Source organism: Alosa alosa, chromosome 19 (genome assembly GCF_017589495.1).
Source record: "Alosa alosa isolate M-15738 ecotype Scorff River chromosome 19, AALO_Geno_1.1, whole genome shotgun sequence".
In the NCBI taxonomy this organism is placed as follows: Eukaryota; Metazoa; Chordata; class Actinopteri; order Clupeiformes; family Clupeidae; genus Alosa; species Alosa alosa.
In genome coordinates this window covers 20,098,058-20,110,156 of record NC_063207.1, presented here as the reverse complement: position 1 = coordinate 20,110,156, position 12,099 = coordinate 20,098,058, and the positions used below count along the sequence as shown (strand labels likewise).

Here is a 12,099-nt window from a genome sequence, read left to right as displayed (position 1 = left end):
TATATGAAGACAGTCTTCGCTCTCTCTGACTCCCTTTGTAATGGGGTATCACAAGGAAAATACACAACCTAAAGTCCCAGCCAATATGGAAAGTGATCTGACTCAATCATGTGTCCAAAGCACACTGCATATAGGCACCGCCATTTGCCCACTCTGTCACTTGCCCACTCACACCAATGGCATCATTTCCAACTGACAGGCATTCGATAATACGGATAGTACGTGGAGGGTGTGTATTTGCTGCCTTTCAACAGAAACTCTGCAGTTTCTGTGATGACATACCTCAGTCACCACTTCAGACATCCTAAGCCTCAAAACAACGCTTGATGACCATGAATGAATATTTCTGATGGCTCACAACAGGAAACCAAAAACCAGGATGTGAAACAACCCAACCATTTGGTCAGTTTACACTAGAATCTATGATTGTTGTTAACTGTAAGAGCAGATCCATGCAGAGAGGGAGGTATCTGAGGCAATCCCAAAAGATGCTGTAATGGTCTCAAGACCACAGATGCTATACTCTGACCTGAGAGCAAACACAGGTCGCGTGTTGCCCAGAGGCAGAGACACAAAGGAGGTGGCTAGAGATGGCAGGGGTGCCTGGCTGTCTGCCCCCAGGCTCCGCCGCTATCAGCCCCAGCATGCGCCACCAGACTGCCACATCTTGAAGCACTATTCAGAGCAAAGCGATGAACAACCGAAAGAGAGCATAGCATTAGCACTTACAGATCATTCTACTCACGAACAGCTACTAAAATATAGACCTCCGATGGCAACAACTGATGGTTTTCAAGGTTTGGGCATTTCAGGTCACTCCCAATCTAGAGCATGTTTTCATTCATGCTGAACAATATTGGAGTTATATATTAGTTCAGTTAATGAGCCAAGACTGCATTGGCTTCTCCCACCGACTGCGTTTAATAAGGGATGTTTGATGCTGGACCTGGAAAACCCCCGCTTGCTTGGCCCTTGCGCTCGCCTAGTTTCAATTGAGACTCGAGCACTTCTCACATTGTTGAATTTCTCATTTCACTGAACGTCTCGAGGAAAGACTTCTCCTTTCTTCCCCCATCACGAAGCGCCTTCCTCCCATTCTCCTCACTATCATGTTACTCCGTAGGGCTTGCAGGAGACGCTCGGCTTAATGGTTTGGCGGTTAAGGAATTACATCCAGCTGCTGCAAATTGGATTTGACATGTGGTGCCACTATTGCGCAGTGGTTAACTTGGCCAACACCCTCCCACCACCCTCTGGTCCTCCAGTCCCTTCCCCCAGCCTTGCACACACACACACACACAAACACACACACACTTGTTCAGACAAGCACAAACACATGCTAAGGCGCAGCATACACGCAACGCACACACCCGTAAACCCTAAAAACCAGCGGCAGTGGCTGTTCTGCGACAAGCGTGGGCTAAGAGATTTTTCTTCCTTTCTAAATTCTAAATCTCACCTTCTCTTTCATGCACACATTTGGCCAGTACCCATTACTGGCTCTTTCATGGATGCTCAGTTTCAAGCGACTTAAAGAGTCTGAAGTAAGACTTCAGCTGAAGTCAAAAAGTCTGACTTGAGGGTAACAAAAAAAATGGTTGATATTTTTTTTTATTATTAAAATCTGTATGTACTAAAATATACAAAACACGTCCAACTGCCAATCCAGTGGCAACATAGACAGTACAAGGGTGGTCTTTCCAAAATCCCAAACCATAATGTCACATTCGGCTGAGATGGTGTTTTGCCACTCTAAACAAGACTTCAATATTTCAATCTGCCAAAGTTTGTTAATTTGGCCTCTGAAACAGAAATATGACATCCCAGTGGCAGTGAACAGACGTTGGCATGCAGAAAAGTGGGGTTCTACTTTAGAGCATTCTAACCTCAATGTGACATTGACATTATTCAAACTCCTTTGAATGCTACATACACATTGTTCTTTTCGTGGTTAGACGTTAAGTCCAAAACCCTATTAAGTTCATTTCAAGTGGAAACTTCGCCATCATTGTCTAGCCTACAAGACTAGATGTGGCATTCAGACATGGGCAATGGCTTAACACTATAGTATTCAGACACATCACAGACAGTTAGGCTATCCTAGCCTCTTGTCCACTCTTTTTTCCGAAGGCAAGCCTGTCTGTGTAAGGGATTTAGAGTAAACATGTTACAGAGTTTATTGCAATACCAACATGATGAACTATAAAAGCAGACAATAACAACTGGCTCCTCTCAAAGTTAAAGACAGAAAGCACGCATGTGTCACAATCTAGTGAAATTATTCCGGAACTTCAGAAAGGCAAGGACTCTTGTAACTCTCAGGGACTTTGTGCCATTGTGACCAAGAGGTCAACCCCACACTCACCAGGAAAAGCCTTGAGGCATTGGAATGTGTATTAAAAACTGAAGAAACCTATGCTAGAGTTAGGGTATATTGTCTATCATAGACGTACAATCCTGCAGACAACATTAGTGTTATCCAACATGTTAAATGACAAGCCACGTGAAATAAGAAATGTTCAGTATGGAATGCTTTTTAAAAAAGTTGGCCATAAGACATTATGAGTGGGCTGCACACTAGGGTATCTGTTCTCAACAAAAACAAACATTCAAAATTCACATGATTATAGCCCAAAATTCCAAAATATGATAGTCAGTGTCATGAATTCTCATTAGTTTTATGCAGCCATGAATACCATGAAGGTTGTAATATACTGTGCAGAAGTGGTGGGTATCCTGACTACTGATCAAAGGGAATGATCATACACCACTGAATGATCTGGTACCACTGCATTCTGCTAGAGCTCCATTTTCAATGTTTCAGACAGACTACTACGCTTTCTATTCAAAAGACTCACGGCTGAGGATTCAGAGAACTCCCTGTGCTTTACAGTGGAAATATTGCTTTTGAAAGGGACTGGTCTTTGGTACCTATAGGAACTCAGCTCATTGTCTTTTATCAATAGAGAATCTATTTTAAAGATCAGGGCTGGAGTCGGTGCCCAAAAAATGCTTGTCAGTATGCCCTGGCTGTGTATCTTTGGTCTTGTTATCATAAAAATATAAAATTTCTGTTTGTAGCAGCCAGTTTCTTGTCTCTTAATTATGGTCCAGTAGCTTGCATCAAAGGCTATCAAGGGTGAGCCGCAGCACAGAGAACTAGTCTCTCAGATAACACTGTAATATATAAGAAAAGTGTTCCAGTTCAATACCCTCAAACATTATTGAAATAACAAGTAGGAAAAACAAACAATTCCCATTCACGTTATAAAAAAAAAAAATCATGCAAGCAAACATCTCAACTTCTCCCAATTAAAATGACATTTAATATTATTATTCATGTCATTAATAATAATATTGTTATACTACTGCATGTTCAGTTGCCCTCTTTCTGCTTTCAAAAGGATAAAACACAGAATGGCGATCGCCCTTCTAAAGGCAAGGAATGCATGTTTAAATATAAAAATATAGATATATTAGAAGAGAATAAGGGAAAAAGAACGTGTCCCTTAAAGTCTGTCCACGTGGGCCTCAACTTGCCCCCTGTTCATTCGCAGCACCTCTTCAGATCCTGGTGCCCACTGCCCACGATCACATGTCTATTGAGAGAACAGTGCCCTCCGTCCTGCACTGCCTGAGTCTCATGTACTGACAGCGGCCCACAAGCCCTGTCCTCCTGGAGTCTCTTCACAAGCAGAGAGATCTGCTGTCACTCCTCATATGGCCACACACAAACACACCCCCCCGTGCGGTCCTCCAGGCCTCTAGGGGTCCTCGTCCATGTCATCTAGGTTGGGAGCCATGATGAAGTGTTTGGGGTAAACAAGGGTGTGCTGGTTGGCGTACTCCTCCCACCGAGCGTCGTCGCTCTCGTGGGTTATGTAGCGCTCCCCCCTCCGCGTCTCAAACTCCCGCAGGTCCAGCCAGGTCTGGTAGTCCTGAGGGGCACCGCAGTGGGAGAGAGGTGGAGAGAGGTGGAGAGAGAGAGTAGAGGAACAGTGAGGCACAGTGACATTTTGCTTTCAACCTACTCTCTTGTATACTGTCTATAGTTGGTCCTCTCTAAAACTACACGTGTCACGTGAGTGTGTGTCTGTGTGTGTGTCCGTGTGTGTGTGTGTGAGTGTACGTGCGCACGAGTGTGTGGTTGTGGCTAGGTGAGTGTGGTTGTATACCTGTAACCACGGGTGACTGAGAGACTTGTCCACACTGTACCGCTTCCTCATCTTCACCTGGAGCAGGTTGTTGATGAGATCTGTAGCTGTTGGTTTAACACACAAAAACTAGGCTCAGAGGAGGTGTAGCTCACTAAGGTTTGTGAAATTGTTGAATAAAGTCACCAAAGGTGAGACCTCAGATGACCCCCGTGAGTGGGGACTGGAGGTTGGCCAGACTAAGGATGACTCATAAGGACTTCACAATTCCAAAGGTCAGGACGCCACACATATGCAATCTCACTGTAAACCCCAGACAAGTGGGCGGCGAGACTAATCTCTCACTCTGACCAAATATCCCCTGCTGTTCAGACTGAGTAAAATCATAACTGAAGCACTGTCATGAGCTGTGTCATGAAAACACCACTTTGACCTATACTGTACTTTTAGCTGACTCTTACTTTCAAAGGCCTTTCTCTAAACACTGCCATGATACGTTTAGCTGAGTCTGAGTCTATATGTATAAAGGTTATATATATATAAGGTTTTTTCTTGACACTAACATGACAAAACATGGGGGATTTGTTTACATTAAATCATTTAGCCAACACTTTAATTCAATTCACATGCAATCTTGATTCAACTTGATTCAACTTACAACCACGACCCATACAATTAGCTGAGTCTTACAGGCAGGCTACACCGGGCATGTAACTGAAGCATTAGGTTCACACCTACAACAATGGCTGTTTTGCGGGCCCGGTGTAGCCCGCGCGTTACTCTCTTTTTTTCTGAAAAGTAACATGACAAATAATGTTTTGTTTACATTCATTAATTTAGCAGACGCTTACTCATTATATTCACACGCTATCATCATGTGATTCTTCAATTTATAACCCGCTCTCCTTACACACGCACCTTCAGAGGATATGTCCTTCCAAGGTTGCGGGGGATACATGAACGCTGCGTTCTGGATCTGGTCGTTGATGTCCTCATCCTCGTTGAACGGGAAGGTTCCGCTGAGGCTGACGTAGATGATGACGCCCACAGACCACATGTCCAGCGAGCGGTTGTAGCCTTTACTCCGCAACACTTCAGGGGCCAGGTACGCTGGCGTTCCAACGACCGACCTCCGGAACGACTTCTCGCCGATAATTCGAGCGAACCCGAAATCACAGAGCTTCACCTGTAAGTAGCCGCACATTTAGGTGTGTTACTCTTTTTGAATAATTGCCTGAATCCTACAAAGTTGAAAATGCTTGACAAACAGTTTTACGGTTGACTGATGTTAGCAAACGCAAACAGGTGAGGAGGCATACCTGAGGGAAAGGCTCTGCCGATGCAAGGAGAACATTTTCAGGCTTCAGGTCACAGTGGACGATGTTCTTGAAATGCAGATGCCTCAGGGCCACTAGGATCTGTTGGATTAAGCAGAGGCGCACGTTGAGTTCACTAACGTTCGAATGCAAGTGCGCACACACCGCATCCCAAACCGGAGAGAAAAATGAGCCGCTCACTGCTCATTCACCCTCGGCCATAATCAGCCACAATCACGAGCACAAGCCGAGCCTTTTAAGAGGAGATCTCCGGGCAACACACATAATCAATTACATCTCCTTGATAGTGATGGATCTGCCTGCGTCTACAGCCCACGGGCCACATCAGAGGTCCGGCTGTGGCCGCTAAATGTTAGCTGCATATTCCGGCCTAGTGGACGAGCTCCTGTTCTCTTTCCCCCTCCAGGGCCCTTTTCAGGGGCCCCTCCGCTCCAATCAACCCACAAGCCCTGCCACTGGCCTGGGAGCTCTAATTCAGCAGGAGGGGCCCAACCATGATAGGATCCAGACTACTGTCCTAGTAAATAAAAAGCCCTCTCCACAGACCACGAGAGTAAACAGAAGTGCATGTGTCTACCAGTGGCTATAACGTAAGGCACACTGAAATAGAGAGTGAGAGAGAGAAAAAGGGGATTGAGGAATCACATATCAAATATGGACAGATGGATGAGTTAAGAGAATTAAAAAAAGACGGCCATGCACATGATAGCTTGTTTCTTTTCCTGTGCAGTCCAATCAACTCATGCACCCAATGCTACACAGAATTCACCCAATGCTACACAGAACTCCACTTTGCTATAACCCAGTATATTTCAGTAGAGTTTTGATATGTTACAATAACAATTATAGCTTTACCATTATTGTCATGTGGCTATAGCTGGTTGGTATGAAAAGGTATCAAGCCAATTGTTTTGTCAAGACAGAAAAAGATGGTAAAAACTCCCTTGCACAAGGATAAGTACAGACCTGCGTAACAAGGAATTTGGTGACCCGCTCAGGGAGTTTGCTCTTCTCGCTGGAGAGAATCATTTCCAGCATGTCACCGTGAAGCTTCTCCATGACGACGAAGACTCTCTCTGGTGTCTCAAACATGCACTCCAGGTTGACAATGCCGGGATGATGCAAGTTCTAACCGAAAGAGACAAGTCATGCTTTAAAAGCAAGGCAGCCATGAGACCAAACTTCTCAAAGAAAAAAGTCCACCCAGAACCTTCGGTCAGACTTGTGATCAAAGGTGCGTTCAAATTTGGCAAACAGTGGTCAGTTTTCTCTGAACAGTTACATTTAAACAATTTGGTGTAAACATTCCATTGTTGCTGTTAACACTTCGTCCAGCTCCATGTCCTGCTCCACTGTATGTTCGTGGAGATCTACCTCCTCAGATTGTTTGCGAGTGTTGCTGTTTACAAGAAACAGAAACCACTTGGCAAACATTCGCAAACGTTCGCCTATGTTTGCGAATTTGAACGCACCTCTGATATGCAATTTCACCCTTTCAGCATGTTGTGTGTTGTGAGGGCAAATGCAGGAAACAACAGGCTTCCACCTCACCTGTAGAATGGCCACCTCATTCCTCAGTTGGCTCTCCTGTTTGGTGGGGAACCTCATTTTGTCAATCACTTTGATGGCCACATCTCTCCCTGTTTTCCTGTGTTTCCCTGTAAATTACACACTGTTTCATTCAATATTCTTCACATTTTAGAATATTATGCAGTGTTCGATTAAACTCTTTAAATTCACATCCACACAGTCAATACACTCAATGCTGTATGAAAAACATCTAGGTAGAGCTCCTGGCATTGTAACCATGAAAGAAAGAAACTCAATAGGTTCAATCATAACTAACCAATCAATTGGTTGCTCCATTCATCTTTATGAATATATATGTTTTCTAGAAGATACAGGACAACATAGCATTTATAAAAGACCAATAGCCCTTCCCTTCCCTCCAAAGGGGGCCTCTGTTTTTATTTAATTAATCGGTCTTCCTATCCTAATTTCAGACAACATCACCAACAATCATCATTGCAACTTCAGCAACATCAGAGTGTATTGAAATCGAGTGAGGCTGACCAGCCTGTTTGGGGATATGATGGGGCTGGTTCAGCTCTCTGTGCTGAAGGAATTAACACTAACATGGTGGAGTCGTGTGGGTAACACTTTATACACTGCAAAAACTGCTTATCTAACAAAATCTAACCAAGTGTTATTAATCTTATATCAAGATAAAAAAAAACTAGTTGGTATTGTTTTCAGTATAAAGAGACTTACCTAGCGCTTTCTTGTGAAATCATTTGACTTAATTTTAAAAAAAAATTGACTTATTTTAAGACATCTCATCTTGAAAACAAGCAAATTTGTCTGCCAGTGCGTTAAGCAAATTTGTCCTAAAAACAAGCAAATTTGTCTGCCAGTGCGTTGAGCAAATTTGTCTTGATAAGACTCCTTAAAATAAGTTAAAGTCTTCTTAAATTAAGTCAAAATGATCTTTTGAGAGGGCGCTAGGTAAGTCTTCTCATTCAAAAAACAATACCAAATAGATTTTTTTAATCTTAATATAAAATCAATAACACTTGGTTAGAATTCATTTTTTGCAGTGTAATAACTAGACATGTTGCAATAAAGCTATCAGTCACTAGCCTGGTAAACCAAACTAATTCACAAAGTGAATAGAGTCTGGCCACTCACGATTGGGAAACCTTTTCTGCACCGATTGGGCAGGTAATCTGCCGACCAATGGAAACATTAGTGACTTATGGTGATCTAGGTAGGCCTGGCCAAGCTAAATTAGTCAATGCTTTGTTCAATATTACATCATTTAAAAAATGCTTAATGCATGTGAAAATTCTATTAATAAACACATTTTAGATGGGCTTATTTACCAAGAAAAAAAGATTTATATATATGTTTCCAAATAACTTACAGATGAGAATTAATGTAGGAACAATGCTTTACAAATGATGAACAACACATTAACTAATAGCTTACAAATATTTAACAAATGCTCCATAGTGTGTAGTTATTATAAAGTGTTACCATAGAAGGTGGTTAATGTGAGCAGTGAAACTGGGAAATGAAACAAAAACTGTTTACTGGTGGGGGTTGATTGTGCAGCTCAACACGTGTAAAGTGGTCTTTCCTGTTTTCTAAGTATTACAGATATAGTATATACCCTGATAAGTGGTCTGTCCTTTCAGCTAAGATAAAGAAATCTAGTAGTGAGTCTGAGGCACTCAAGAGGATATTTGTAAGTAAAAAGTCTTTATTGAGCTTGGCTATCAATTAAACTAAATGTGAAATCGTGTTGGATCTCTAAGCTGAAGAGCATCAGAAGAATACTAATTTCTCTACACCCAAGCAGCACTCCTGGTGAAACTCGTTTGTGGATTTCAAATAAAGAAATGTTCGCTTCCTGTCACGCACAGACAGCTTTTGTTGTCTTCATTTCACAGACATGAGCCTATCATCCCACTTATGCCCAAATGTCAGGGAAAGAGGAGCAATCAAACCATACCTCCATATACAACTCCAAACTGCCCCGATCCCAGCACTTCATCAGCAAAAATTTGGTAGACTGAGCTGATATCCTAGAAAAAAGCAAACGTATGTAACGTCAAACATATTTACTTTATTTTTTAAAAGTGATCGGTGAACAAAAATGTTTTCATTGTTGTTTTTTGTCTGGACAAATGGACATGCTTAAGTCCTTAATTGTTTTTGAATTCTGCACACTCGCATCTTCGACAACAGCGGTATTTCAAACAACCCGGTACTTAGACCAGATTAAATGCATTTGTCATCCGTAAAGAACACAGAAGTTGCACATAAAAAGAAAAAGGAGAAGAAAAAAAAAACATGGCAGCTAAGCCTATGCTGGGAAATTGTGCAACTGTGTCAGTAAAAAATGCCACAGACTCACCACATTCTCCTGGATTTCACTGTTCGACACAGAGATGCTGATGGACAGCTCCTCTGGTGGAACACATAAAGAAAATATAGACCATTAGCCTTTCAGAACTGGCACCTCAGGACTCTGTGACCCTGCTGAACTAACTGCAAGTTTGCTCAAGTGCACTGCACATATCTCTCTGCATGGGAAGAAAAAGACTGTTCAACAATAGGATGGGGAACTGACGCACCATACTCAAGTTGACCCTGAATACTTAGAATTTGATTAATTTAATTATCCTCAGAATGATTAAAATAATGTGATCCACACAGTTATGCTATAGAGAAGAAAGACACTGTTCTCAATTAGACAGGCTATATTATGAAGCATCTCTCTAGACACACTAGCAGGTTATATGGTTGTGTTATTATGACATAACACTAATTTCGCAAAAATGTGCTTTTCAAACCATCAACCTCTTTCTGGAATTAATACAAAATAATGGGGTGCCATTTTTAATCAGAGACAACTGCAAGCTAGCACAGGAGTCCTGCTTAATTGAGATTGGCTAATGGGTACAGTATGTGTCGCCCATCCCCACCTGTGATTAGGTAAGAGCCAGGTCCTATTCTCATCTTTTCTCAAAAACAGAGATCAACTGTACGTCTGCACCAACTCGGGCACACAATGAGATGTTTAAGGTCTCTCCTCTCTCAATGGTGACATTTATGAAACTAAACATTTGGTTCATTATAACTTTATAACATTATAACTAAACTTGTGTGAGGTTGTGTCAACCATCTTTTTTGAAATAACAGACAGGCATGTCATAGAAATCAATTCAATGTTATCATCGACAAGATTCATAATACAAGCAATATAACCCTGTAAATCTGTCAAAGACGGGAAGACATGAAGACATGTGCCCTTATTAAACTTGTGACTGATAACCAGTCATCTCTATGCCATGAAGGTCTCCATGCACTGGCTACTCACTGTGGTCTTTGCCCTGTCCAGCAGCGGCACACACACTGGGCTGTGGTGTGACGGGCATCAGTGCCTGCCTGATGGCCTTCTCCCAGCCCTGGGCCACCTCCAGGCCCACGCCGGACGCCGCGAGCACGGGGTTGGGTACGTGGAGGTGCGGGCCCACCGTGTTCTCCCCCACGTAGTAGACCATGGTGGCGGTGATGATCTCAAAGCAGTGAGGGGTCCCTCCCAGAGCCAGGTTTCTGAAGTCCTTGGCAGACTCCACCTGAAGTATCTCCGACAGAGGAATCTCCTGTGGGTCAACAGCAGAGCGGGCTCCGTCAGTCCAGTAGCAAATTCGAAAGGTCAGTTGCTAACTAATTGTGAAAAGAAGTTGCTAGAATGAAAGGTCCCCAGGGTCAACTCCAAGTGACGACTATTCCGTTAATTAGGCATGCAAAAAATGGATCAGGGTCTCCACCCATTACTAGTAAGTCCACTGAACTGATAATAATGTTGGTAATTGTACATTATTTCTGGTGTTAATATAGGTCTGTCCTCCTATTAGATTTGGCTAAACACTGGCATCCTAAATTTGCTCTTGCTGAACTGTCACAGTTCCCTCCAAACTTCAAAATGAGGCAGGCGAGCCATCTGGCCAGCCCTTTTAAAAGTCCGCCTTCTGCCTCAGTCTCGGTGAATAAAAAAAAAAAAAACTGAAGGAGTTGGCTTCCACCAATAGGGGCCTGTGTACTGCCTGTGGTCTGCACAGAGTATCGGATGAAGTGCTTGTGGTTAGCAGGCCGCACCACGTGACTCAACCCACTGAAGAGCTTCATGATTACAAGGCAGCAGCAAAGCCTTTATGTGTGTGTGTATGTGTGTGTGTGTGTGTGTGTGTGTGTGTGAGCGCGCGCAAGTCAGCTTGGCACTAGCCACCGAGACACAGCGACTACTGTAATGGGGGTGGCCACTGGACAATGAGGGGGTGGAGGCCCGGGAGTCGTTAGCTGGAGACAGACTCGAAGCCCCCCCCATACCCCATCAGAGGCGAACATAAACCACAAGTGCAGGGGTCTCATCTTCAAACAGGAGAGACATATGACTTCCAAATGGAGAAGACAGAAGCCATGCGCAGCCATGCCGCTTGTCACACGACAGCAAAGAGTTGCATAAGTTACAGTGGTCACGGTAGACATGCCACCGAAAGAAACCCTCCCAGACATCGTTCAGTAGGCTTACAGATTAAGTCCACAGCAACAGCAAGGCACACAACTGATATGTATGTAATCTAGGTTGGATTTCCCAGTCATTTGAAAGCTATTTGGTTTCAGTATCATGTAGTGAGGTCATAATGAATTCGGAATAGTATTTTTCTCTTCCTGACAAAGGGAACAGAGTTTAGAGGCAAAATAAAATTCTGGAATACCAAAAGATGGTATACGGTAAGCAATAAGTCATCTTCAGTGGAAAAATCACAGATGGAAAGTCTTCAATACAGAATGCCATGAAACACTATGTAGTGTAAACCTCATTGGCTAGAGTGAGCAGTTTGTGAAAATGGAGCTTCACAAAAACATATAACTGAAACATGCTATTCTGACCTGGTGTGCTACAGCTAGTCAATTATCTAGACATGTTAACTAGCCAGTTAAGAAAACATAGCAAAAGCAATCCTTACACACAGGTGCCCTGCATGGTACAATTCAGCAATTAACATGCCATCATGCTCTAGTCTATGGCATGTGTG

At 43.0% G+C, this 12,099-nt stretch overlaps 1 protein-coding gene across 6 annotated transcripts in view; it reads right to left on the bottom strand.

Annotated features, from left to right (window-relative positions):
* Positions 1 to 1,593: 1,593 nt before the first annotated feature.
* prkd3 (protein kinase D3) overlaps positions 1,594 to 12,099 on the bottom strand; it is a 47,985-nt gene continuing 37,479 nt past the window's right edge. For all 6 annotated transcript variants that reach the window (XM_048228169.1, XM_048228168.1, XM_048228170.1 and 3 more), the window contains 9 exons: positions 10,377 to 10,662; positions 9,411 to 9,463; positions 9,006 to 9,078; positions 7,043 to 7,149; positions 6,458 to 6,619; positions 5,474 to 5,572; positions 5,073 to 5,340; positions 4,176 to 4,261; positions 1,594 to 3,938 (listed from right to left, as the gene is read on the bottom strand). In XM_048228169.1, coding sequence (XP_048084126.1) covers positions 3,765 to 3,938; positions 4,176 to 4,261; positions 5,073 to 5,340; positions 5,474 to 5,572; positions 6,458 to 6,619; positions 7,043 to 7,149; positions 9,006 to 9,078; positions 9,411 to 9,463; positions 10,377 to 10,662 — 1,308 coding nt within the window. In that variant the 3' untranslated portion in view covers positions 1,594 to 3,764. The remainder of the gene's footprint in view (positions 3,939 to 4,175; positions 4,262 to 5,072; positions 5,341 to 5,473; positions 5,573 to 6,457; positions 6,620 to 7,042; positions 7,150 to 9,005; positions 9,079 to 9,410; positions 9,464 to 10,376; positions 10,663 to 12,099) is intronic.